The 25,624-nt window shown below is 46.0% G+C and overlaps 1 protein-coding gene across 1 annotated transcript in view; it reads left to right on the top strand.

Annotated features, from left to right (window-relative positions):
• LOC126209871 (insulin receptor-related protein-like) overlaps window positions 1-25,624 on the top strand; it is a 190,574-nt gene that overhangs the window by 20,303 nt on the left and 144,647 nt on the right. Inside the window, exon 3 of the mRNA XM_049938996.1 lies at window positions 16,033-16,260. Coding sequence (XP_049794953.1) covers window positions 16,033-16,260 — 228 coding nt within the window. The remainder of the gene's footprint in view (window positions 1-16,032; window positions 16,261-25,624) is intronic.

The raw sequence follows: 25,624 nt of genomic DNA, 5'->3' as shown, positions 1-25,624 counted from the left end.
AGACCGTTCGCCGAGTGCAAGGCTTTCGATTTGACGCCACTTAGGCGACTTGCGCGTCGATGGGGATGAAATAATGGTGATTAGGACAACACCCAGTCCTTGAGCAGAGAAAATCTCCGATCTAGCTGGGAATCGAACCCGGGCCCTTAGGATTGACATTCTGTCGCGCTGACCACTCAGCTACGGGGCCGGACATAGGGTTCATAGAAGAGATAGAGAAGATCCAACCGAGAGCAGCTCGTTTACTTACAGGATCATTTAATAATCGCGAAAGCGTTACGGAGATGATAGGTAAACTCTAGTGGAAGACTTTGCAGCAGAGACGCTCAGTAGCTCGGTACGGGCTTTTGTTGAAGTTTCGAGAACATACCTTCACCTAGAAGTCAAGCAGTATATTGCTTCCTCCTACGTATATCTCGCGAAGAGACCATGAGGATAAAATCAGAGAGATTAGAGCCCACACCATACCGACAATCTTTCTTTTCACGAACTATACGAGGCTGGAATAAAAGGGAGAACCGATAGAGGTACTCAAAGTGACCTCCGCCACAGACTGTCAGGTGGCTTGCGGAGTATGGATTTAGATGTAGCTGTAGATGATACGCCAGTATGGCGATGACGAATACACGCTTCCAATGTGCGTTCACCGCGATGTCACCAAACATGGATACGACCATCATGACGCTGTAAACAGAACCTGGATTCATCCGAAAAAATGACGTGTTGCCATTCGTGCACCCAGGTTCGTCGTTGAGTACACAATCGCAGGCGCTCCTGTCTGTGATGCAGCGTCAAGGGCAACCGCAGCCATGGTCTCGGAGCTGATAGTCCATGCTGCTGCAAACGTCGTCGAACTGTTCGTGAAGATGGATGTTCTCATGCAAACGTCCCCATCTGTTGACTCAGGGATCGAGACGTGACTGCACGATCCATTCCAACTATGCGGATGAGAATGCCTGTTATCTCGACCGCTAGTTATACGAGGCCGTTGGGATCCAGCACGGCGTTCCGTATTACCCTCCTGAACCCACCGATTCCATATTCTGCTAACATCATTGGATCTCGACCAACGCGAGCAGCAATGTGGCGACACGATAAACCGCAATCGCGATAGGCTACAGTCCGACCTTTATCAAAGTCGGAAATGTGAAGGTATTCATTTCTCCTCCTTACACGAGGCATCACAACAAAGTTTCACCAGGCAACGCTGGTCAACTGCTGTTTGTGTATGAGAAATGGGTTGGAAACTTTCCTCATGTCAGCGCGTTGTAGGTGTCGCCACCGGCGCCAACCTTGTGCGAATGCTCTGAAAAGATTATCTTTTGCATATCACAGCATCTTCTTCCTGTCGGTTAAATGTCTCGTCCAGCTCGTCATATTCGTGGTGTAGCAATTTTAATGGCCATTAGTATAATATATAACAAACTATCTACATCTACATCTACATTTATACTCCGCAAGCCACCTGACGGTGTGTGGCGGAGGGTACCCTGAGTACCTCTATCGGTTCTCCCTTCTATTCCAGTCTCGTATTGTTCGTGGAAAGAAGGATTGTCTGTATGCTTCTGTGTGGGCTCTAATCTCTCTGATTTTATCCTCATGGTCTTTTCGCGAGATATACGTAGGAGGGAGCAATATACTGCTGGACTCTTCGGTGAAGGTATGTTCTCGAAACTTTAACAAAAGCCCGTACCGAGCTACTGAGCGTCTCTCCTGCAGAGTCTTCCACTGGAGTTTATCTATCATCTCCGTAACGCTTTCGCGATTACTAAATGATCCTGTAACGAAGCGCGCTGCTCTCCGTTGGATCTTCTCTCTCTCTTCTATCAACCCTATCTGGTACGGATCCCACACCGCTGAGCAGTACTCAAGCAGTGGGCGAACGAGTGTACTGTAACCTACTTCCTTTGTTTTCGGATTGCATTTCCTTAGGATTCTTCCAATGAATCTCAGTCTGGCATCTGCTTTACCGACGATCAACTTTATATCATCATTCCATTTTAAATCACTCCTAATGCGTACTCCCAGATAATTTATGGAATTAACTGCTTCCAGTTGCTGACCTGCTATTTTGTAGCTAAATGATAAGGGATCTATCTTTCTATGTATTCGCAGCACATTACACTTGTCTACATTGAGATTCAATTGCCATTCCCTGCACCATGCGTCAATTTGCTGCAGATCCTCCAGCATTTCAGTACAATTTTCCATTGTTACAACCTCTCTATACACCACAGCATCATCTGGAAAAAGCCTCAGTGAACTTCCGATGTCATCCACCAAGTCATTTATGTATATTGTGAACTGCAACGGTCCCATGACACTCCCCTGAGGCACACCTGAAATCACACTTACTTCGGAAGACTTCTCTCCATTGAGAATGACATGCTGCGTTCTGTTATCTAGGAACTCCTCAATCCAGTCACACAATTGGTCTGATAGTCCATATGCTCTTACTTTGTTCATCGATGCTGATAGTTTCTTATATATCTATCCCGATATTATCACGAAAGGAGAGGCGCTGCAGGCGATGTCGAGGTGTTAGGAAAGGCACTTACTTCGGTCGTCTGCTGCCGTAGCCCATTAACGACAAATTTCGCCGCACTGCCCTGACGAATACGCTTCTCGTCCCGACCCACACTGATTTCTGCGGTTATTTCACGCTGTGTTGCTTGTCTGTCAGCACTGACAACCACGCCAACGCCGCTGCTCTCGGTCGTTAAGTGAAGTCCATTGACCACTGTATTGTCCGCGCTGATGGGTAATGCCTGGAATTTTATATTCTCGGCACACTCTTAACACTGTGCATTTCGGAATATGGAAATCCCTAACAGTCTCCGAAATGAATCGCCCCATACCTCTATCTGCAACTAGCATACAACGTTAATTCCAGCCGTGCAGCCATTATCACGTCGGCCAATTTTTGTCATTGACCACCTGAGGACGAATGACAGCTGCTCTAGTGCGCTGCCCTTTTACACCTTTTTACGCAATACTACCCCCATCTGTATTTGTGCATATGACTTTTATCACGTCAGTGTATTCCCTTAATAGGCTTGTGGTAGGATAAACACAAAGTACAATCCACTTACATCTGCATCTGGACGGCGCATCTACAGTGGAGCAGTATCCACGTATCATTGTGTTCATCAGCTCATCAGATGAAATATTGGCAACCTCTTTTAAAGACCACAGTGATTTCTTTGGGACGCTGAACCTCGAGTATAGTACAACACCGTTATATGAACCTCCACTACTGACTTACAGGAGTTGGACAAAAATGTAGAAACACTGTGAGAAATGCATGCCCGAACATAAATGCGGATGCCAGCCAAATATGCAGGATGGGCTGCTGTATTTAACCATGAACAGTAGCTGTGCAGTGACCTCAATACTTTGCAAGTGTAAGTCGCGGTCAGAACAGTTTTCTGTGCCGTTGTGAGTGCAATATGTCGGAGTCGTGTGAATTCGAATGTGGACAAATTGTTGGTGCTTCCATAACCGAGCTAGCCAACGTGTTTTGTGTTTCAAGAGACACCGTGTTCAAGATTTCTACTGCACAGAGGGAAAGCGGAGAAATATCACCCCCTAATACAAAATTGTTAAGGCTTTCGTGGCCACTTGTTGACAAACTGTCTATTGGCTTCTGTCTCGGGGTCTTCGGCCGACGTTCATCTAATGATTTTTCTGACGTTTCGCCAGCACGAGTGGCTGGCATTGTCAAAGCTTCACCCTCCATTGCCGGTGGTGAACTGGAGCCGAGCTCGCGGAAGCAGGCTATATGTACCTGGCGCGCCAACGTCCGAGGGCTTCTCCGCGGTCATTTCCGATGCGGTTCTCCACTTGATACCTGCGACGGTCGTTCGCTGCAGTACGGGAAGCCAGGATCCGTTTACCTTAAGGCTTTCCTCTTTCTTGTTGACAATGCCAGCCACTCGTGCTGGCGAAACGTCAGAAAAGTCATTAGATGAACGTCGGCCGAAGAACCCGAGACAGAAGCCAATAGGCAGTTTGTCATCACCCCCTAAGTCACAACGCAGACAAATGTGAGGTGAGTGATTGTGACAGACGTTCACTGAAGAGGAGTGTGCCAAAGAATAATAGTGTGACAGCTGCTAAAGTCACACTGTGCCTGAATGTCGCACTCGCGAACCCTGCAATCCTCGAAACAAAGCAAAGGGAGCTCCGTAAATAGGGAATTGAGGGGAAAGCTGGAATTCCGAATTCACTCATTAGTGATGCAAATGCCCTTAACAGTAAAATGTGTTGCCAAAGCCATAAACCCAGAAGTGTGGAGTAATAGAAGAAAGTCGTTCGGTCGAATGAGTCTTGTTTTACTGTTTGCAACATCTGTCCGAGCTTACGTTTGAAGAGTGAGACATGGTGGGGGTTTGGCGATGAGTTGGGCAGCCTTACCACGGTAACCATGGGTACCATAGGTATTATGCAAGATCACGTTACTGCCAAAGAGTATCTGACCATGTTGGCTGATAATGTCCATCCCATGGTACAATGTTTGTCATCCGTGGTGATGCTGCGTACCAAGTCGCGGCCAGAACAGTCCAGGATGGTTTTGTGAGGACAAGGATGAATTGTTGTGTCACTCCTGGCAACCAACGTCACCAGATCTCAATATTATGTAGCCTTTGTCGTCTACTTTAAAACGTCCCCTTTGAACAATTATACAAGACTATGCTTAAACTGACACACAATATTTTTTAGCGCAACGCAATCTGCCTTTCAAAAATCCCTACAAAAGAATGGACCTGACTAACATTAACCTATACGTTTCACAAATCACTTACCTCACAAAAATCTTGGTTACTCGAACTACTGCAATACAGCGAGCGCCACTACTGCCAGCTAAATAAACGATTCAAACTACTGAAGGCACAAACTACTGATAGGCATAGTTAGCAAATGAAAGATTTTGATAGAGAACAAACAATGTATTTACCTTAATAGTCATAATATATATAGCACTTCATCATATCCAGTATTACAAATTTCAAAACTCCGCCATCTCTCTCCCCACATCCACCACTGCTGGCGGCTCACCTCCAACTGCGCAACGCTACGCGCTGTTCACATCCAGCTGCCGCTGCCCAACACTACAATGCCAGACAACAATGAAAACTAGCCACAGACTGCACACAGCACAGCCAGTGATTTTCATACAGAGCGCTACGTAACGTTGCCAATAAGAAAACATAAACAGCCTACTTACAACTTTAGACAGAAGATGCAAATGGCTCTGAGCACTATGGGACTTAACATATGAGGTCATCAGTCCTCTAGAACTAAGAACTACTTAAATCTAACTAACCGAAGGACATCACACACATCCATGTCCGAGGCAGGATTCGAACCTGCGACCGTGGCGGCCGCGCGGTTCCAGACTGAAGCGCCTAGAACCGCTCGGCCACACCGGCCAGCTTAGACAGAAGGGTGTGTGACCGCTGTCCACTTCCATTATCATTACCTGAGCATGGTACTATTTGGCAGGGAGAATGGTATAAGGCTCCCTTGAAAGCCATACAGGACCTGTATTTACCCATTCCGAGACTAATGGAAGGTGTTTTGATTGCCAACAGTTCTCCGACACAGTATTAGCCGCGGTAATGTGCTGTGCTTTTGCTGTTCCCAAACTTTTCTCGAAATTCTGCAAGTCTGACATTGTAGTGGTGTGTAGGTACCAATCAGTTGTATGGGATCATCGCAGTAAGATGGCCAGCATGGAGCCCTGAGAGAATGGCAGAATGTGGCTATCGTGCTTAGACGTCACCATAACCACACGGTGAATTGCCTACTTTGCTTGAGCGGGGTCATTGGCCCACTTGAGTGTCAAACTGTCTAACGTGTCTACAAGGAACAGTACACCATTCGTCCGCAGCTCGTGGTCTCACGGTCGCGTTCTCGCTTCCCGAGCACAGGGTCCCGGGTTCGATTCCCAGTGGGATCAGGGATTTTCACCTGCCTTGAGATGACTGTGTGTTTGTGTTGTCCTCATCATTTCGTCATCATTCATGAATATGGCGAGTTCGGACTGCGCAAAGGTTGGGAATTCGCACGGGCGCTGATAACCACACAGTTGAGCACCCCACAAACCAAACATCATCATCATCAGTATACTGTTATCATTATAACACTGTGCAACAATGTCGTTGGTTTGGCAAGACGTGCTCTGGTTTTTAGTTGTGACAGAGTGACTGTACACGAAAGGTTGCCACTGGAGATGTGTAGTTCTGACACACAACTCGGATTTTCTGAATTCCACTAACTTTACATATTCAGAGATGTTGCTTCGCCGCTCTGGAAACACTCGGTTGTGGCCCTGCCCAGAAGTGGCAGATGTGGAGCTGTAGTATTGGTCTTTGGAACAAACCCTGAACTACTTGGCTTGAAGTAAAGTTTTAAGGGATACCATTTAATGACTCCTGTGATTGTTCACGTCACGATTCATTGTACACTTTATACATTGCACTATATTATCAATACCATTCTGTAACTGTAACCTTTAGTTACTTACAACGCATATATGCAACTGCACCATAGACTAACCCGTGGCTATACAATCCTAAACAATTTTATAACTGACATTTCGCAACAGCTGACGAGAGCCAGTACTGACACGACTGCTCACCGCGGCCCCCACTCCCGGACTGCTTTCATGATGCTGCAATTAACGTAACTACCAGTAGGCTGCCAATACATACGAGGGCAGTTCAATAAGTAATGCAACACATTTTTTTTCTCGGCCAATTTTGGTTGAAAAAACCGGAAATTTCTTGTGGAATATTTTAAAACATTCCCGCTTCGTCTCGTATAGTTTCATTGACTTCCGACAGGTGGCAGCGCTGTACGGAGCTGTTAAAATGGCGTCTGTAACGGATGTGCGTTGCAAACAACGGGCAGTGATCGAGTTTCTTTTGGCGGAAAACCAGGGCATCTCAGATATTCATAGGCGCTTGCAGAATGTCTACGGTGATCTGGCAGTGGACAAAAGCACGGCGAGTCGTTGGGCAAAGCGTGTGTCATCATCGCCGCAAGGTCAAGCAAGACTGTCTGATCTCCCGCGTGCGGGCCGGCCGTGCACAGCTGTGACTCCTGCAATGGCGGAGCGTGCGAACACACTCGTTCGAGATGATCGACGGATCACCATCAAACAACTCAGTGCTCAACTTGACATCTATGTTGGTAGTGCTGTCACAATTGTTCACCAGTTGGGATATTCAAAGGTTTGTTCCCGCTGGGTCCCTCGTTGTCTAACCGAACACCATAAAGAGCAAAGGAGAACCATTTGTGCGGAATTGCTTGCTCGTCATGTGGCTGAGGGTGACAATTTCTTGTCAAAGATTGTTACAGGCGATCAAACATGGGTTCATCACTTCTAACCTGAAACAAAACGGCAATCAATGGAGTGGCGCCACACCCACTCCCCTACCAAGAAAAAGTTTAAAGCCACACCCTCAGCCAGTAAAGTCACGGTTACAGTCTTCTGGGACGCTGAAGGGGTTATTCTGTTCGATGTCCTTCCGCATGGTCAATCGATCAACTCTGAAGTGTATTGTGCTACTCTTCAGAAATTGAAGAAACGACTTCAGCGTGTTTGTAGGCACAAAAATCAGAACGAACCTCTCCTTCTTCATGACAACGCAAGACCTCACACAAGTCTTCGCACCTGAGAGAAGCTCACAAAACTTCAGTGGACTGTTCTTCCTCATGCACCCTACAGCCCCGATCTCGCACCGTCGGATTTCCATATGTTTGGCCCAATGGAGGACGCAATCCGTGGGACGCACTACGCGGATGATGAAGTTATTGATGCAGTACGACGTTGGCTCCGACATCGACCAGTGGAATGGTACCGCGCAGGCATACAGGCCCTCATTTCAAGGTGGCGTAAGGCCGTAGCACTGAATGGAGATTACGTTGAAAAATAGTGTTGTGTAGCTAAAAGATCGGGGAATAACCTGGTATATTTCAATGCTGAATAAAACAACCCCTGTTTCAGAAAAAAATGTGTTGCATTACTTATTGAACTGCCCTCGTATATCTACTGCCTTCTCATTCCTCAACTGACTGTACGGTCTGATGATGTTATGTGTACACAGTGTCTGAAAAATCCTGGGAAATACCCTGGCACACGGTGTTCATCGGTCATGGAAGTGTGTCTGGTATTTTGTCACAGCTGTATGGGCACTGTCATTACAGTGCCTGTACACAAATAATATGCCCACATATTCCGCACAAGTGGACATATGCGGCATGTTGGTATTGATTGACACAATGGACTTTGCTCAATTAAACAACACTTAAGCATGACATGCACATGGTCTCATGACTGCTCAGTGATCCAACTCACGATTGCATACTGGGTAGGCTTGCAGCTCTTGCCTCTGTGTGCCGTCACAGTGCTGCCATGTCTTGGAGAACCCCCACTTCTCTTGTAGGATGGATCAGTCGTCTGTCCCACCATTATTCTGTCTACCATGACGTCTACACGGAATTTCGGTAATTAACATTCACTCTTGTCTTCGTATTCATTTATGAATGTGTGGGGTCTTCAACTCACTCCAGTGTTTACCATTTCATCATGATTTTACTCTATGTCACGATGCCACTTTATGGCTATATATTTTATTTGTTTACTCTGTTAACTTTATGACCACATTTATGTTTGCTAACCTCGCAGACTATGTGTTGGTACTGTTTGTATTAGTCGATGGCCTAACATTACATTATGTTTTTCATAGATCTGCACATTTTCTCTTTTTAGCTCAATCAGAAGATGATTATAATAACTGAAACCGGAAACTGAACAAACAAAGGCACAAGATGGTGCATGAGCGACAAAGTATAGCTGAATCACATACACATTATATTATTAGTTTTAAGAAATGTATAGAATTTTACTTGCCATAAAATTCGGGAACTGAATTTTTAACAATACTTGCCTAATAGCTTTGATATGTTGCACAGTACTTAAATGTGTATAACTACAAGTATTTGCAAATGCTTCACAAAACACAAACTCATGTCTCGCAACAGCACAAACAGCAGAAAATGTCATCATCTGCTTATGGTGATCTCTAGGGCGCGTACCTGGATGTGATTCCAACATGGGTCACTAGACCGGAACATCTACCAGAAAAAAGTCATGAGCTCCTAGCTACACTGTCCTGAAGGTACAACGCTATCCACTATACTAATCCATATACATGATCCACAGATCTTGCCGTTTGTGGGGTGGCTTGAGTGCTTCAGCAATATGGGTAGCCGTACTGTAGGTTCAGCCTCACCAGAGAGGCATCTGCTGAGAGGCTAGACAAACGTGTGGTTCCTGCAGAAGGGCAGCAGCCTTTCCAGTGGTTGCAGGGGCAACAGTCAGGATGACTGGCTAATCTGGTCTGTAGCACCAACAAAAACGACCTTGCTGTGGTGATACTGTGAACGGCTGAAAGCAAGGGGGAAGTACAGCCATAACGATTTCCGAGATCATGCAGCTCTACTGTATGGTAAATGATGATGACATTCTCTTGGGTAAAATATTCCAGAGGTAAAAATAGTCCCCCATTTGGATCTCCAGGTGGGGACTACTCAGGGGGATGTCATCTTCAGGAGAAATCAAACTGGAGTTCTACGAATCGGAATGTGGAAAGCTGGATTCCTTAATCACGCATATCGTTAGAAAATTTTAAAAAAGAAATGGATAGACTGAAGTTAGAGATAGTGGAAATTACTAAAGTTCGGTGGTAGGAGGAACGGCACATATGTCAGGTGAATACAGGGTTATAAATACAAATTCAGATGGGGGTAATGCAGAAGTAGGTTTAATAATGAATATGTAGACAGAATTGCTACAACGAATAGCACAGTGAATGCATTATTGCAGCAATGATACAAAGCCAACACCAACGGCAGTAGTACAAGTTTATATGCCAACTAGCTCCTTAGATGATGAAGAGATTAAAGAAATTTATGAGGAGATAAAAGAAATTATGCAGATAACTAAGGGGCACGAAAATTTAATTGTGAAGGGGGACTTGAATTCGATTATAGGAAAAGGAAGAGAAGGAAAAACTGTAAGTGAATATAGACTGAGGGAAAGGAATGAAAGAGCAAGCCGCCTGATAGAATTTTGCACTCAGCCCCATCGCCGACATTTGGTTTAAGAAACGTGAAAGAAGATCGTATACGTGAAGAGACCTGGAGACACTGGAAGGTTTCAGTTTGTTTATATAATGGAAAGACAGAGATTATGGATCCAGATTTTAAGTTTTAAGACATTTCCAGGGACAGATGTGGACCTGACCGCAATTTATTGGTTATGAACTGTAGATTAAAGCTCAAGAAATTGTCAAAAAGGTAGAAAATTAATGTGATGGGACGTGAATAAGTTGAAAGAACGAGAGGTTGTTGACTGTTTCAGAGGGAGCATTAGGAGACGAGCGACTAGAAAAGGGAAAAGGATGAGACGAATGGACTGCGTTGAGAGATGAAATACTGAAGGCAGCAGAGAATCAGATAAGTAAAAAAGACAAGGCCAAGTAAAAATCCATCGATAACACAAGAGATATTGAATTTAAATGATGAAAGGTGAAAATTTAAAAATGCATCAAATGAAGCAGATTAAAGGGAATACAAACATCTAAAAAAATGAGACCAAGTGCAGAGGGGCTAATCAGGAATGAATGGCTTGAGGGGAAATGTGAGGATTTATAAGCATTTTTCATTAGGAGAAAGATAGATACTGCCTATACGAAGCTTAAAGCTATGTTTGGGGAAAACGGAAGCCACTGTATCAGTACCAAGAACTCAGACAGAAAACCAGTACTACTTAAAGAAAGGAAAGCTGTAAGATGGAAGTAGGGTCTATACAAGGGAGATGAATTTCAAAGCAATGTTATAGGAATGAAAGACGACTTGGATGAGGATGAGACTGAAAGAGTGTGGGGATATACACCTCCAGTTACTGTGCATGAAGTTCGTCTGTATGGTGAACGTGTCACCATGTAGTGTGGCTTCGCGGCTATGTTCATCATTGGCCTATTCTGCTTTGAACGGGTTAGCGCTCAAGGACCAAAGACGTGAAGTATGACTCTCCAGCGCTACTGCGAAATGCTTCGAACTCAACAGTTTTCATACAAGACGGGGCGCTATCACACATTACTTGTGAAGTTCTCCTGCTCCTCCGAAATACATTGGGAAACGATCAATTTATCAGCCGATCGTTTCCAAATGGTTGACCAGCACGATCACCTGTTCTCATTCCCTGTTTAAAGTTTGCTCGTTGTGGGGCTACCAGGAGAACAGGAATTACCTGGAGAACATTCACACGTGTTGATATGAAGCGTAGCATATCGAAGTATTAGCTGACATCTACATCTGCATTGATACTCTGCAAATCACATCTAATTGCCTGGCAGAGTGTTCATCGAACCACCCTCACAATTCTCTATTATTCCAATCTCGTATAGCGCGCGGAAAGAACGAACACCTATATCTTTCCGTACGAGCTCTGATTTCTCTTATTTTATCTTTGTGATCGTTCCTCCCTATGTAGGTCGGTGTCAACAAAATATTTTCGCATTCGGAGGAGAAAGTTGGTGATTAGAGCTTCGTGAGAAGAATCCGTCGCAACGAAAAACGCCTTTCTTTTAATGATGTCCAGCCCAAATCTTATATCATTTCTGTGACACTCTCTCCCATATTTCGCGATAATACCAAACATGCTGTCTTTCTTTGAACTTTTTCGATGTATTCCGTCACTCCTATCTGGTAAGGATCCCACACCGCGCAGCAGTATTCTAAAAGAGGACGGACAAGCGTAGTGTAGGCAGTCTCCTTAGTAGGTCTGCTACATTTTCTAAGTGTCCTGTCAATAAAACGCAGTCTTTGGTTAGCCTTCCCCACAACATTTTCTATATGTTTCTTCCAATTTAAGTTGGTCGTAATTGTTATACCTAGGTATTTAGTTGAATTTACAGCTTTTAGATTAGACTGATTTATCCTGTACCGAAGTTTGAGTTCCTTTTAGCACTCATGTGGATGACCTCACACTTTTCGTTATTTAGGGTCAACAGCCACTTTTTTCACCATTCAGATATTTTTTCTAAAGCATTTTGCAGCTTATTTTTATCTTCTGATGATTTTATTACTCGATAAACGACAGCGTCATCTGCAAACAACCGAAGACGGCTGCTCAGATTGTCTCCCAAATCGTTGATATACATAAGGACCAGCAAAGGGCCTAAACACTACCTTGGCTAAGGCCAGAAATCACTTCTGTTTTACTCGATGACTTTCCGTCAATTAATACGAATTGTAAGCTCTCTGACAGGAAATCACAAATCCAGTCACATAACTGAGACGATATTCCATAAGCACGCAATTTCACTACAAGCCGCTTGTGTGGTACAGTGTCAAAAGCCTTCTGTAAATTCAGAAATACGGAATCGATCTGAAATCCCTTGCCAATAGCACTCAGCACATCATGTGAATAAAGAGATACTGGTGTTTCACAGAAACGATGTTTTCTAAACCCATGTTGACTGTGTGTCAATAGACCGTTTTTTTTTTTCGAGGTAATTCATAATGTTCGAACACAATATTTGTTCTAATCTCCTACTGCATATCGACGTTAACGATATGGGCCTGTAATTTAGTGGATTACTCCTACCTTCGTTGAATATTGGTGTGACCTGTACAACTTTCCAGTCTTTAGGTACGGATTTTTCGTCGAGCGAAGGGTTGTATATGATTCTTAAGCATGGAGCTAATGCATCAGCGTACTCTGAAAGGAACAAAAATGACATACAGTCTGGACCAGAAGACCTGCTTTTATTAAGTGATTTAAGTTGCTTCACTACTCCGAGGATATTTACTTCTACGATACTCATGTTGGTAGCTGCTCTTGATTCGAATTGTGGAATGTTTACTTCGTCTTGTTTTGTAAAGGCGTTTCGGAAGGCTGTGTTTAGTAACTCCGCTTTGGCAGCACTGTCTTCGATAGTATCTCTATTGCTATCACGTAGAGAAGGCATTGATTGTGTCTTTCCGTTAACATACTTCACATACGACCAGAATCTCTTTGAATTTTCTGCCAGGTTTCGAGACAAAGTTTCGTTGTGGAAACTATTATAACCGTCTCCCATTGAAGTCCGCGCTAAATTTCGAGCTTCTGTAAAAGATCGCCAATCTTGGGGATTTTGCGTCTGTTTGACATGTTTGTTTCATTGTTTCTGCAACAGAGTTCTAACCCGTTTTGTGTACCAAGGAGGATCAGCTCCCTCGTTTGTTAATTTATTTGGTATAAATCTCTCAATTGCTGCCGATACTATTTATTTGAATTCAAGCCACATCTGGTATACACTTACGTTATTAATTTGGAAGGAGTGGAGATTGTCTCTCAGGAAGGCGTCAAGTGAATTTTTATCTTTTTTTTTCAGTAGGTATATTTTTCGTTTATTTTTGGAGAATTTGGGGTTGGTAATATTCAGTCTCGCTACGACAATCCTGTCTTCACTAATCCCTGTATCCGTTTTGATGCTCGTTATTAACTCAGGCTTATTTGTTGCTAAGAGGTAAAGTGTGTTTTCACCACCGTTTACTATTTGCGTGGACTCATGAACTAACTGCTCGAAATAATGTTCAGAGAAAGCATTTAGCACAATTTCTGATAATGTTTTATGCGTACCTCCGGGATTAAACATGAATTTTCGCCAACATATCGAGGGTAAATTAAAGTCACCACCAACTATAATCGCATGAGTCGGGTACGTGTTTGAAATCAAACTCCAGTTTTCTTCGAAGTGTTCAGCAACTGTATCATATGAATTGGGATGTAGGTAAAAGGATACAATTATTACTTTATTCCGGTTGCCAACAATGACCTCTGCCCATAGTAACTCACAGGAAGCATCTACTTCAATTTCGCGACAAGTTAAACTACTTCTAACAACAACAAACACGCCACCGCCAACCGTGTTTAGCCTATCCTTTTGGAACACCGTTAGGTTCTTCGCAAAAATTTCGGCTGAGCTTATCTCCGGCTTTGGCCAGCTTTCACTGCCTATAGCGATTTGAGCATCAGTGCTTTCTATTAGTGTTTGGAGCTCTGGTACTTTCCCAACACAGCTACGACAATTTACAGCTGTTATACCGATGGTTCCTATATTTACGTTCTTCCTGTGTTCGAACTGATCCCTTGTGATTGAAGCCCTTCTTGCGTTTTTCCTAGACCCTCTAACCTAAAAAACCGCCCAGTCCACGCCATACAGCCCCTGCTACCCGTGTAGCCACCTCCTGCATATAATAGACACCTGACCTAATCACCGAAACCCGAAACCCAACCACCATTTGGCTCAAGTCGAGGAATCTGCAGCCTACACGATCGCAGAACCATCTGAGCCTCTGATTCAGACCCTCCACTCGGCTCTGTACCAGAGTTCCGCAACGGTCCTGTCGACTATGCTGCAAATTGTCAGATCTGCTTTCATCTTGCAAGCGAGAGTGGCAGCCTTTACCACTTCTGTTAGCCGCTCGAAACCCGAGAGAATCTCTTCTGATCCAAAGTGACACACATCATTGGTACCGACGTGAGCAACCACTTGCAGGTGGCTGCACCCTGTGCTCTTCATGGCATGCGTGAGGACCCTTTCCACATCTGGAATGACTCCACCCGGTAAGCACACGGAGTGCACATTGGTTTTCGTACCCTTCTAGTCAGCCAAGTCCCTAAGGGGCCCCATAACGCGCCTAACGTTGGAACTCCCAACTACCAATAATCCCACCCTCTGCGATTGCCAGGACCTTGCAGGCTGAGTGGTTTCCTCTGAAACAGGACAGGTGACAGCATCTGGCTCAGCGACAGTGTCAGCCGCAGACAGCACCTGGAACCTGTTTGTCAGACAAACCGGGGAGGCCTTATGTGCGGCCGCCTGGGGAGTCTTTCGCCGCCTGCTTCGCCCCGGGGCGGCCTCCCGCGCGACCACAGGTGAGGGGTCAACCTCAGTGCGAGCAGTTAACTGGGTTGGCCACCAGTGAGGACCGATCGGAGGACTCTGACGCGCTGGACGTCCGTTGGATCCCCACGGCCGGCTCACAACAGGTGCCCATCCACTGCAGCCTCAAGCTGTGTAGCCGAAGCCATCACAGCCTGAAGCTGAGAGCGAAGTGTCACGAACTCGGCTCGCATCCGCACACAATCGCAGTCCCTGACCATACTAAAGACCGTGGAAAACTAAACTATGCAGATAAACGACTACTGACACGTCCTGCCCAACTCTACCGTAGACCCTGACGAAAACGCACGGACTGTGTCTAGTAACGTAACCACCGAAGCACTCAGGTGAAACTAAATGATTTGCCCCTGATTAGGAACTTGTAATATGTCACAAAATCGGTTTATTTTCCGACGCAAACGAAAATGCGAAAACTGTGGCTATGAGATATTAAATTTACATTGAGAAACTCAAGAAACTAAATTATTAAATCACACAGATGATATAATAAAATTCGTTCCTGGTTAGGAACTCGTAAATGCCACAAAAGCTGTTAGTTCCCTGTTGCTGCGTCTATCTCGTTCGGATACATACTTCCGGCATGCTTCATTCTGCAGTGTAGAATGCAATCCTGCACTTTCTGGACGCTGATGGGCGCCATGCTGAGCACGTTTTGTAGCAGTAATGGAACTGGTATGTAATGGTATGACGTGCCACAGCAGCACATTAAAAGTGTTTCAATTGAATTGATTCTGCATTTTTTGTCTTTCCCATGTCCTTGGCATTAATGCTACCAAGTTAGGTACTATCACAGTAATTATTTTCCATGTTATAACGCCTTAAATAGGGAAAGTTTAATTATAACTACCTGATATATCAAATACCAGTCACAAAAGTTGTGAGTCATCTTGCCTCGGGAAATCTTCGACTGCCGACTGGTGGTCCGCACTGTAGGCCCTGTTGATGCAGGACTAGTCCAGTCAGTGGACGGTGTGGTGTGGTGAGACGTGCCGTCCTCCGTTCGCAGGCCGGAGCGCGAGCCCTGCCCCGAGTCGAGCTGCAACTCCACCCGCTGCTGGGGCCCGCGGCTCTGCCAGCGCTCGGGCGACCCCCGCTGGTGCGACCAGAGCGGCGCCTGCAGGCGCTGCCACCCGCAGTGCCTCGGCGGCTGCGACGGCCCCGGCCCGGACGCCTGCTTCGCCTGCCGCGGGGTGCTGCACGACGGCCGCTGCGTCCCCTCCTGTCCCAGCACCGGGTCAGTACACATTTTTTTCCCTTTTTATTGAGTTTCCATTCCGCCCGAAGGGGGCGGGCTGGCAGCAGTTTAGTATGCCGCTCTTCAGCCTATATGCCGCTCTTCAGCCTACAGAATTTGTGTTAAAAAGATGGAGATAATACATAATAAAAAAAACAGGCGATAAAATCGGAGACTTAAATGGTAACATGAATGGAAATCGTGGAGCTTAAAACATAGAACAAAGGGGTGATGATGCTAATAAAATACATATGAAGCAGACACGTAAGATAATAGACAGACAATTTAAAACCATGGCGACAGTCTTGTTTCTGTTCGCAAGACATAAAATTCACACCCAGCGATAGCATGATTTCTGTTCGCAACACTTTGGAAGGACGAACAACACTGAACATTCACTTGAACACTGCACTATAAAGATGGCAAATATGACATATCACATCACAGCCGACGGCACACGGTGGGAACCTGGACAGATGATGGGCAACAAAAAGGAGGGGGGGGGGGAGGAGAGGAAAAACAAAGGGGGGGAGGGGGGAAAGGAGTCAGCGCATCGCTTCTGCTCTCATTTATGGAACTGTCTCGCTAGCTTACAGTGCACTCGAAACAGTTTACCAGTTACATAGCCACCACAAAAAAATGTTCAAATGTGTGTGAAATCTTATGGGACTTAACTGCTATGGTCATCAGTCCCTAAGATTACACACTACTTAACCTAAATTATCCTAAGGACAAACACACACACCCACGCCCGAGGGAGGACTGGAACCTCCGCCGTGATCAGCCGCACAGTCCATGACTGCAGCGCCGTCGACCGCTCGGCTAATAGCCGCTCCAGCGATCCCCGATCCTTTATGGGCAGATGTAGGGCAAAAATGGCGAAAAAAATTCAAATTTTTTTACTGCGTAATTTATTACATTGGTTCTTTGATAATAACATCGCTAAGTTTCATAATCGAATTCCGGCTACAAATAGGCCTAAAAAAATTTTGTTTGGGCGTTTGCACCTGCCATGCCGCCTCTTTCTATGCTGTGATCCTTCTTCCCTATGTTAAAAATTTTTGGGCGTTATTTTTTCGTTCACACAATCGATGCGAACTCCAGATGAGTCTAGAAGGCTGTGAGAAAGACTACCTTTGCTTGTTCCTCTGTTTACAACGTGGTTTCTTTAACATTACGTGCTACAAACTTATTTCAGTTTTAATTTTGCATATATCAACCTGTTTTTGCCCGAAATAGGTCGTAACAGTGGACGCATATTCAAAAAAGTGAGGAAATATCTTGTGGGCAATGTTCAGTCACAAACTTTCAACAGATGCTAATCCTCAACATGGTTCAAAAATGGCTCTGAGCACTATGGGACTTAACATCTATGGTCATCAGTCCCCTAGAACTTAGAACTACTGAAACCTAACTAACCTAAGGACAGCACACAACACCCAGCCATCACGAGGCAGAGAAAATCCCTGACCCCGCCGGGAATCGAACCCGGGAACCCGGGCGTGGGAAGCGAGAACGCTACCGCACGACCACGAGATGCGGGCCCTCAACATGGCCTTTGTGACATATTGTGGTGCAAATACGAGCGCTGTCCAGAAAGCAAGTTCCGATCAGTTGCTAAATGGAAACCACAGTGAAAATCGGAAACATTTTATTTGCAAGAGTTAGCTACACTTTCCAGATACTTCTTTACATAGTCGCCGCTCCGACTTAGATATATGTCGGAGCGTTATAACAAATTTCCAACACCATCGTGCTTTCCGATGATTATCTACGCTGGTCTATAGCACGTAGCCTGCGCCCAAATGTTGTCTTTGTATCCAGCGATTCGTGTGAACAGAGATGATACTCAGGACGAGTCAATTAGGGCTGTGTCGTGGGTGATCGAACACTTCCCATCGAAAAGGCTGCAGGAGCGTCTTCACTGCCCCTGCAGAGTGCGGCTGAGAATTGCCATGACCAACGAAATGCGTGGCAGTTGTGTTAGGTGGGCTGCATTCATTAAGGCGAAGCCTCTCAGCGGGCCCCCCTTACTTGGCGCCAGACATCGTAGTTCTAGGCACCTTTACTCGCTCACAGTGCGCTCACAACTGAAAAAAGCGTCTTGATGCGATCGACGGTCATACTAGAGACACTACCCAACACATCTGTGCAAAGCTTCATCGGGTTTTCACTGTGGTGTCCATTTCACGACCGATCGGAACTTACTTTCTGGTCAACCCTCGTATCTTCAGGCAAACATAGTGGAGAAGCATAGTCTACACCCACAAACATGAATTGGCACTTGCGGTATTAGACTTTATAAAACCAACTTTTTAGGTACCCAGCCAATCCTGAATTGCTGAAAAATGTTTCCATGGGAAAAAACAGAATATAAATTAGAGCTACCTTACATGGATGCGTTGTCCAGAAACCGTATCTGTGTCCTCAATTGTTGTGAAGGTAGCTGCATGTATGACTAAGAATAAATTCATATCTATTTTGCGTGTAGTGTTAACGCACACTGGAATAGAAGCACCCCATGGCGTGTCTGCACACTGCATTGTCAGTCGGTCTTCATTTTACAGATTTATGAAGGCGGGAACGCGTGGCCACAACCCTGCGACCTACCTTCTCTTGCGCTTCCACCATTCACTCCAGTCGCCACCGTCCTGTTACGCTCCTAGAACTAACCGTTACTAACACTCTACTGCACTTAGTCGTGGTACATAATGTAATATTACCTCTTAACCCCTTCATTTAACAGTAAACAGCAATTTTTTGCCATTTAAACACGTTTTTAATAACAATCTGCATTCTTTCAGTCTCTGCAACGGGGAAATTATCAGTCCTAGAAGAAACTGAGTGGGACATTTTTTGTACGAAATTTAATTTAATTTAATTTCGTACTATTAACCATTTTCGCTGGAAGCTGCTGTTTTGGAGTTACTCACGAAAAAAATTGAAAGTGATATTTGAAATTCCCCCCACACCCATGGTCACACTGTACTGGAGGTGATTTTTAGTATAGCTCTGAGCACTATGGGACTTAACATCTCAGATCATCAGTCCCCTAGAACTTAGAACTACTTAAACCTAACTAACCTACGGACATCACACACACCCATGCCCGAGGCAGGATTCGAACCTGCGACCGTAGCAGTCGTGCGGTTCCGGACTGAAGCGCCTAGAACCGCTTGATTTTTAGTATGTTGTTCATGATGGTTCCTCCTACCTCCACACGGAAAATCGCTATTACACGACTTTTTCTTCTATTCACCTATTTTTGGCCTTCGTCGACTGGGCTAATATGTTGGCCAGTTTGAGACTGTTTTGTGGCTTGATAGAGCACAAGTGTCTGGCACCAAGTTTTTCACCCGGACCTGTCCTACATCACTATGGTACATTGTAAACAGTTACCGCTTAAAGCTGTATACATACTACATCTACCTGCTTCATTCTGCTGAAATGCTAACCATTTAATACCCAAACATCCACAACACTTTCCCTTCAAGCCAATTTTTTGTGTGCTCCATGCCGTCTCCATGGTGTTGAAAAATGGTCAGCAGGACACTGACTTAGCAAATGTCGTGTGATATGCACATCACATGGAGCTTCCTCTGGCCCTGCTGACTGCAGTGAGACACTGTGGAAGTGAGTCTGCAAGTCCCTGGTACTCCTCTGGAAGCAGCTGACAACAAATTGTTTACAAAGTGGCAGCCAGTTCTGGACTGTTCGTAGGTGCAGGAAAAACGGCACGGAGCCTGCGTTCCGTGACATCCCAGATACGCTCGATGGGGTTCAAATCTGGGCGCCAAGGTGGGCAACTCAAGCTTTGGACCTCTCCTGCATGTTATTGATTGGCGACTCCATAGAGTGCTGTGTGCACGACGACCATATACGTGAAATTAGAAGGAAGGTCAGCGTTGGCCGTAATTTTGATGGCCTATTGACAGCAAAATCGATTTTCAATCACATACTGATCATCTTCAGTGCTGTAGTGTACAAACTAAACTCACAGGCACTGGTGTCAAGTTATCATCAGTAACCAAAGCTATGTAACGATGAGTTATTGTGATCGTTACGTAGCTTTGGTTACTGATGATAACTTGACACCATAACGATCACAATAACTCATCGTTACATAGCTTTGGTTACTGATGATAACTTGACACCAGTGCCTGTGAGTTTAGTTTGTACACTACAGCACTGAAGATGATCACTATGCGATTGGAAATCGATTTTGCTGTCAATAAGCCATCAAAATTACGGCCAACGGTGACCTTCCCTCTAATGTCCTGCATGTTCCTCGAACCATTCCCGGGTAACAAGTGTCGGAAGGCCAAAACCGAGTGGAGATGATCCCCAAGCAGCTCATTACACCACAGAGCAATCAAAATCCTTTCCGGAACAACTAGAAGGCCCATTCGTACCACGAAAATGCACTCCAGACCATAACAGTGACACCACAGCCCCGGGCCACATCTTCTTCGCAGGCAAGACCCATAGATTCGTGTCGTCTGCGCCACACACCGTGCCTCCCATCGGCATGGTGCAGTTGAAATTATGACTATATCACGTTAAGCCATTGTTCCACTGTCCAACCCTGTGTTTGACGACAAATGCAAGGCATTGTGAGCGATGTCGTTGTGTTAATAGTGGCACCCCGTGCGTTGCCAGCCCCCATACCACATGAAGCCCATGTTCCTATGGCTTGTCCACTGGAAGACATGTCTGTCAGATCTTGCATTGAACTGAGCCATGATCTCTAGCACTGTTGCCCTTCTCTCACTATTGGCGATCCGTCTCAGAGACCGCCTGTCGCGGTCATCGTGGGTGACTGGACGGCTGTTCGTTCATCTGCTGTGGACTGTGACGCCCTCATTCAACCATTAACGATTTACCCTCCACGCTGATGTGGTCTACCAACACAAGTACAAAGATAGCGTACCAATAGGGACAAGAAAGGAGGCATGAAGGGCGCCAAAACAGAAATAACGACCATCCATTTATTGCACCATTACACACGCACATCATGATACAGGGTGTTTCAAAAATTACCGGTTTATTTGAAACGGCAATAAAAACTAAACGAGCAGCGATAGAAATACACCGTTTGTTGCAATATGCTTGGGACAACAGTACATTTTCAGGCGGACAAACTTTCGAAATTACAGTAGTTACAATTTTCAACAACAGATGACGCTGCAAGTGATGTGAACGATATAGAAGACAACGCAGTCTGTGGGTGCGCCAGTCTGTACGTCGTCTTTCTGCTGTAAGCGTGTGCTGTTCACAACGTGCAAGTGTGCTGTAGACAACATGGTTTATTCCTTAGAACAGAGGATTTTTCTGGTGTTGGAATTCCACCGCCTAGAACGCAGTGTTGTTGCAACAAGACGAAGTTTTCAACGGAGGTTTAATGTAACCAAAGGACCGAAAAGCGATACAATAAAGGATCTGTTTGAAAAATTTCAACGGACTGGGAACGTGACGGATGAACGTGCTGGAAAGGTAGGGCGACCGCGTACGGCAACCACAGAGGGCAACGCGCAGCTAGTGCAGCAGGTGATCCAACAGCGGCCTCGGGTATCCGTTCGCCGTGTTGCAGCTGCGGTCCAAATGACGCCAACGTCCACGTATCGTCTCATGCGCCAGAGTTTACACCACTATCCATACAAAATTCAAACGCGGCAACCCCTCAGCGCCGCTACCATTGCTGCACGAGAGACATTCGCTAACGATATAGTGCACAGGATTGATGACGGCGATATGCATGTGGGCAGCATTTGGTTTACTGACGAAGCTTATTTTTACCTGGACGGCTTCGTCAATAAACAGAACTGGCGCATATGGGGAACCGAAAAGCCCCATGTTGCAGTCCCATCGTCCCTGCATCCTCAAAAAGTACTGGTCTGGGCCGCCATGTCTTCCAAAGGAATCATTGACCCATTTTTCAGATCCGAAACGATTACTGCATCACGCTATCTGGACATTCTTCGTGAATTTTTGGCGGTACAAACTGCCTTAGACGACACTGCGAACACCTCGTGGTTTATGCAAGATGGTGCCCGGCCACATCGCACGGCCGACGTCTTTAATTTCCTGAATGAATATTTCGATGATCGTGTGATTGCTTTGGGCTATCCGAAACATACAGGAGGCGGCGTGGATTGGCTCCCTATTCGCCAGACATGAACCCCTGTGACTTCTTTCTGTGGGGACACTTGAAAGACCAGGTGTACCGCCAGAATCCAGAAACAATTGAACAGCTGAAGCAGTACATCTCATCTGCATGTGAAGCCATTCCGCCAGACACGTTGTCAAAGGTTTCGGGTAATGTCATTCAGAGACTACGCCATATTATTGCTACGTATGGCGGATATGTGGAAAATATCGTACTATAGAGTTTCCCAGACCGCAGCGCCATCTGTTGTTGAAAATTGTAACTACTGTAATTTCGAAAGTTTGTCTGCCTGAAAATGTACTGTTGTCCCAAGCATATTGCAACAAACGGTGTATTTCTATCGCTGCTCGTTTAGTTTTTATTGCCGTTTCAAATATACCGGTCATTTTTGAAACACCCTGTATATGAGACATTATGATTGACGTATTCAATCAATAAACAATATGTATCACAAAGGGCCCACAGAATGGAGTTTAATAAATTACAATGGCACATCAACTTCGCTATGACAAACAGTGTGCATAATGAAGGCCGAACAATTTTACCAATGTAAGAAATAAAAAAATACTAGCATAAAGTTAACTAGAATGCCTTGAAGGAAATGTTTATGAGAAGAACACGACGGGTCCGCAAGGGAGGACGCAACACAATACTTAACTCAGGTGCACCAAAACAAACAACGGACACCAGGCCGCGCCAACAACGGACACGTAAGGCACACAACTACTCTCTCCGTTGCGGTTCCGCGCGTTCCACCCAAGTAATAGCTACCTGAAACATTTTAATACTTGGAACAGTACACCAGTGATCAGCAAATTAACAAAAAAAACAATAACATGACATAAAAATACAATAATTTAAGAAAATCACATCATATGACTATGAGGTTAAGGTCTTCCGGTAATTAACAGATTAAATTTCTCAGTACCCAAGTTGCAATTAGCGCAACGAGAATTAAATCATTTAAGTGATGTTACTTTAAAATAATATACAGCAGAGGACCAAGAATGGCCCGATCAGTACTCCCCAGTGAAGCAGGTCACACAAATGGTACTCCACGGCTCCGAGCACACAGCCCCGTACAAAATGCAGCACAACCACAGCGACCCGGCGTACTACCAGAACCACCAGGCAGTGAACCAAAATCGTACTAAGCCAAAACAAGGTCCGACTTTTAAAATAACGAGACCTAGCCCGGGCCGAACAACAGACCAAATGCCGGGAAATCCATACGAAACCTTAGCCAACTTAATACCAAAACAACAATTTATGAACAATATGCAAAACACAAGACGTCTCAGTCCAAAGGCTTCCGTTTAGTCGCGAAGGTGGCTCCGACCCGCCTGCTGAGGTGCCAAATCAAGCTTAACCTTCGTTGACGGAAAGCGGAAGCACCTCAAGACAAAATAAACTCCAATCTAACTGCGCAATGCAAACTCTAAGGAGTGCCACTCGAAGACTACGCACTTGAAGATCAGACACAAAGCATCCTGACTAACGTGCCGCTGAACGACGCACTTCAATCACCAGCGTCTAGTAGAGTACGGAGAGCAGCGTAGCCCATCGATACACATCCATGGGACGGTAAACGAGGATATCAAATCCCAGCCATGGAGAGACAGGAGGACGAAATGACACCGCGCCGCACATACACTCCTGGAAATTGAAATAAGAACACCGTGAATTCATTGTCCCAGGAAGGGGAAACTTTATTGACACATTCCTGGGGTCAGATACATCACATGATCACACTGACAGAACCACAGGCACATAGACACAGGCAACAGAGCATGCACAATGTCGGCACTAGTACAGTGTATATCCACCTTTCGCAGCAATGCAGGCTGCTATTCTCCCATGGAGACGATCGTAGAGATGCTGGATGTAGTCCTGTGGAACGGCTTGCCATGCCATTTCCACCTGGCGCCTCAGTTGGACCAGCGTTCGTGCTGGACGTGCAGACCGCGTGAGACGACGCTTCATCCAGTCCCAAACATGCTCAATGGGGGACAGATCCGGAGATCTTGCTGGCCAGGGTAGTTGACGTACACCTTCTAGAGCACGTTGGGTGGCACGGGATACATGCGGACGTGCATTGTCCTGTTGGAACAGCAAGTTCCCTTGCCGGTCTAGGAATGGTAGAACGATGGGTTCGATGACGGTTTGGATGTACCGTGCACTATTCAGTGTCCCCTCGACGATCACCAGTGGTGTACGGCCAGTGTAGGAGATCGCTCCCCACACCATGATGCCGGGTGTTGGCCCTGTGTGCCTCGGTCGTATGCAGTCCTGATTGTGGCGCTCACCTGCACGGCGCCAAACACGCATACGACCATCATTGGCACCAAGGCAGAAGCGACTCTCATCGCTGAAGACGACACGTCTCCATTCGTCCCTCCATTCACGCCTGTCGCGACACCACTGGATGCGGGCTGCACGATGTTGGGGCGTGAGCGGAAGATGGCCTAACGGTGTGCGGGACCGTAGCCCAGCTTCATGGAGACGGTTGCGAATGGTCCTCGCCGATACCCCAGGAGCAACAGTGTCCCTAATTTGCTGGGAAGTGGCGGTGCGGTCCCCTACGGCACTGCGTAGGATCCTACGGTCTTGGCGTGCATCCGTGCGTCGCTGCGGTCCGCTCCCAGGTCGACGGGCACGTGCACCTTCCGCCGACCACTGGCGACAACATCGATGTACTGTGGAGACCTCACGCCCCACGTGTTGAGCAATTCGGCGGTACGTCCACCCGGCCTCCCGCATGCCCACTATACGCCCTCGCTCAAAGTCCGTCAACTGCACATACGGTTCACGTCCACGCTGTCGCGGCATGCTACCAGTGTTAAAGACTGCGATGGAGCTCCGTATGCCACGGCAAACTGGCTGACACTGACGGCGGCGGTGCACAAATGCTGCGCAGCTAGCGCCATTCGACGGCCAACACCGCGGGTCCTGGTGTGTCCGCTGTGCCGTGCGTGTGATCATTGCTTGTACAGCCCTCTCGCAGTGTCCGGAGCAAGTATGGTGGGTCTGACACACCGGTGTCATTGTGTTCTTTTTTCCATTTCCAGGAGTGTATTTCAAAGTCAGGCTCGACAAACTACAACAGGCGAGATTTTGCTCCCCTTGCGAATCAAGTTAAACGTCACACCACGCCGCTGTCCACACACTATTAACCGTAAAGTCACGGTCCGGTCTTCC

This window comes from Schistocerca nitens, chromosome 10, assembly GCF_023898315.1.
Source record: "Schistocerca nitens isolate TAMUIC-IGC-003100 chromosome 10, iqSchNite1.1, whole genome shotgun sequence".
In the NCBI taxonomy this organism is placed as follows: domain Eukaryota; kingdom Metazoa; phylum Arthropoda; class Insecta; order Orthoptera; family Acrididae; genus Schistocerca; species Schistocerca nitens.
The sequence above is the reverse complement of the archived record's forward strand: the minus strand, read 5'-3'. Positions and strand labels throughout refer to the sequence as shown.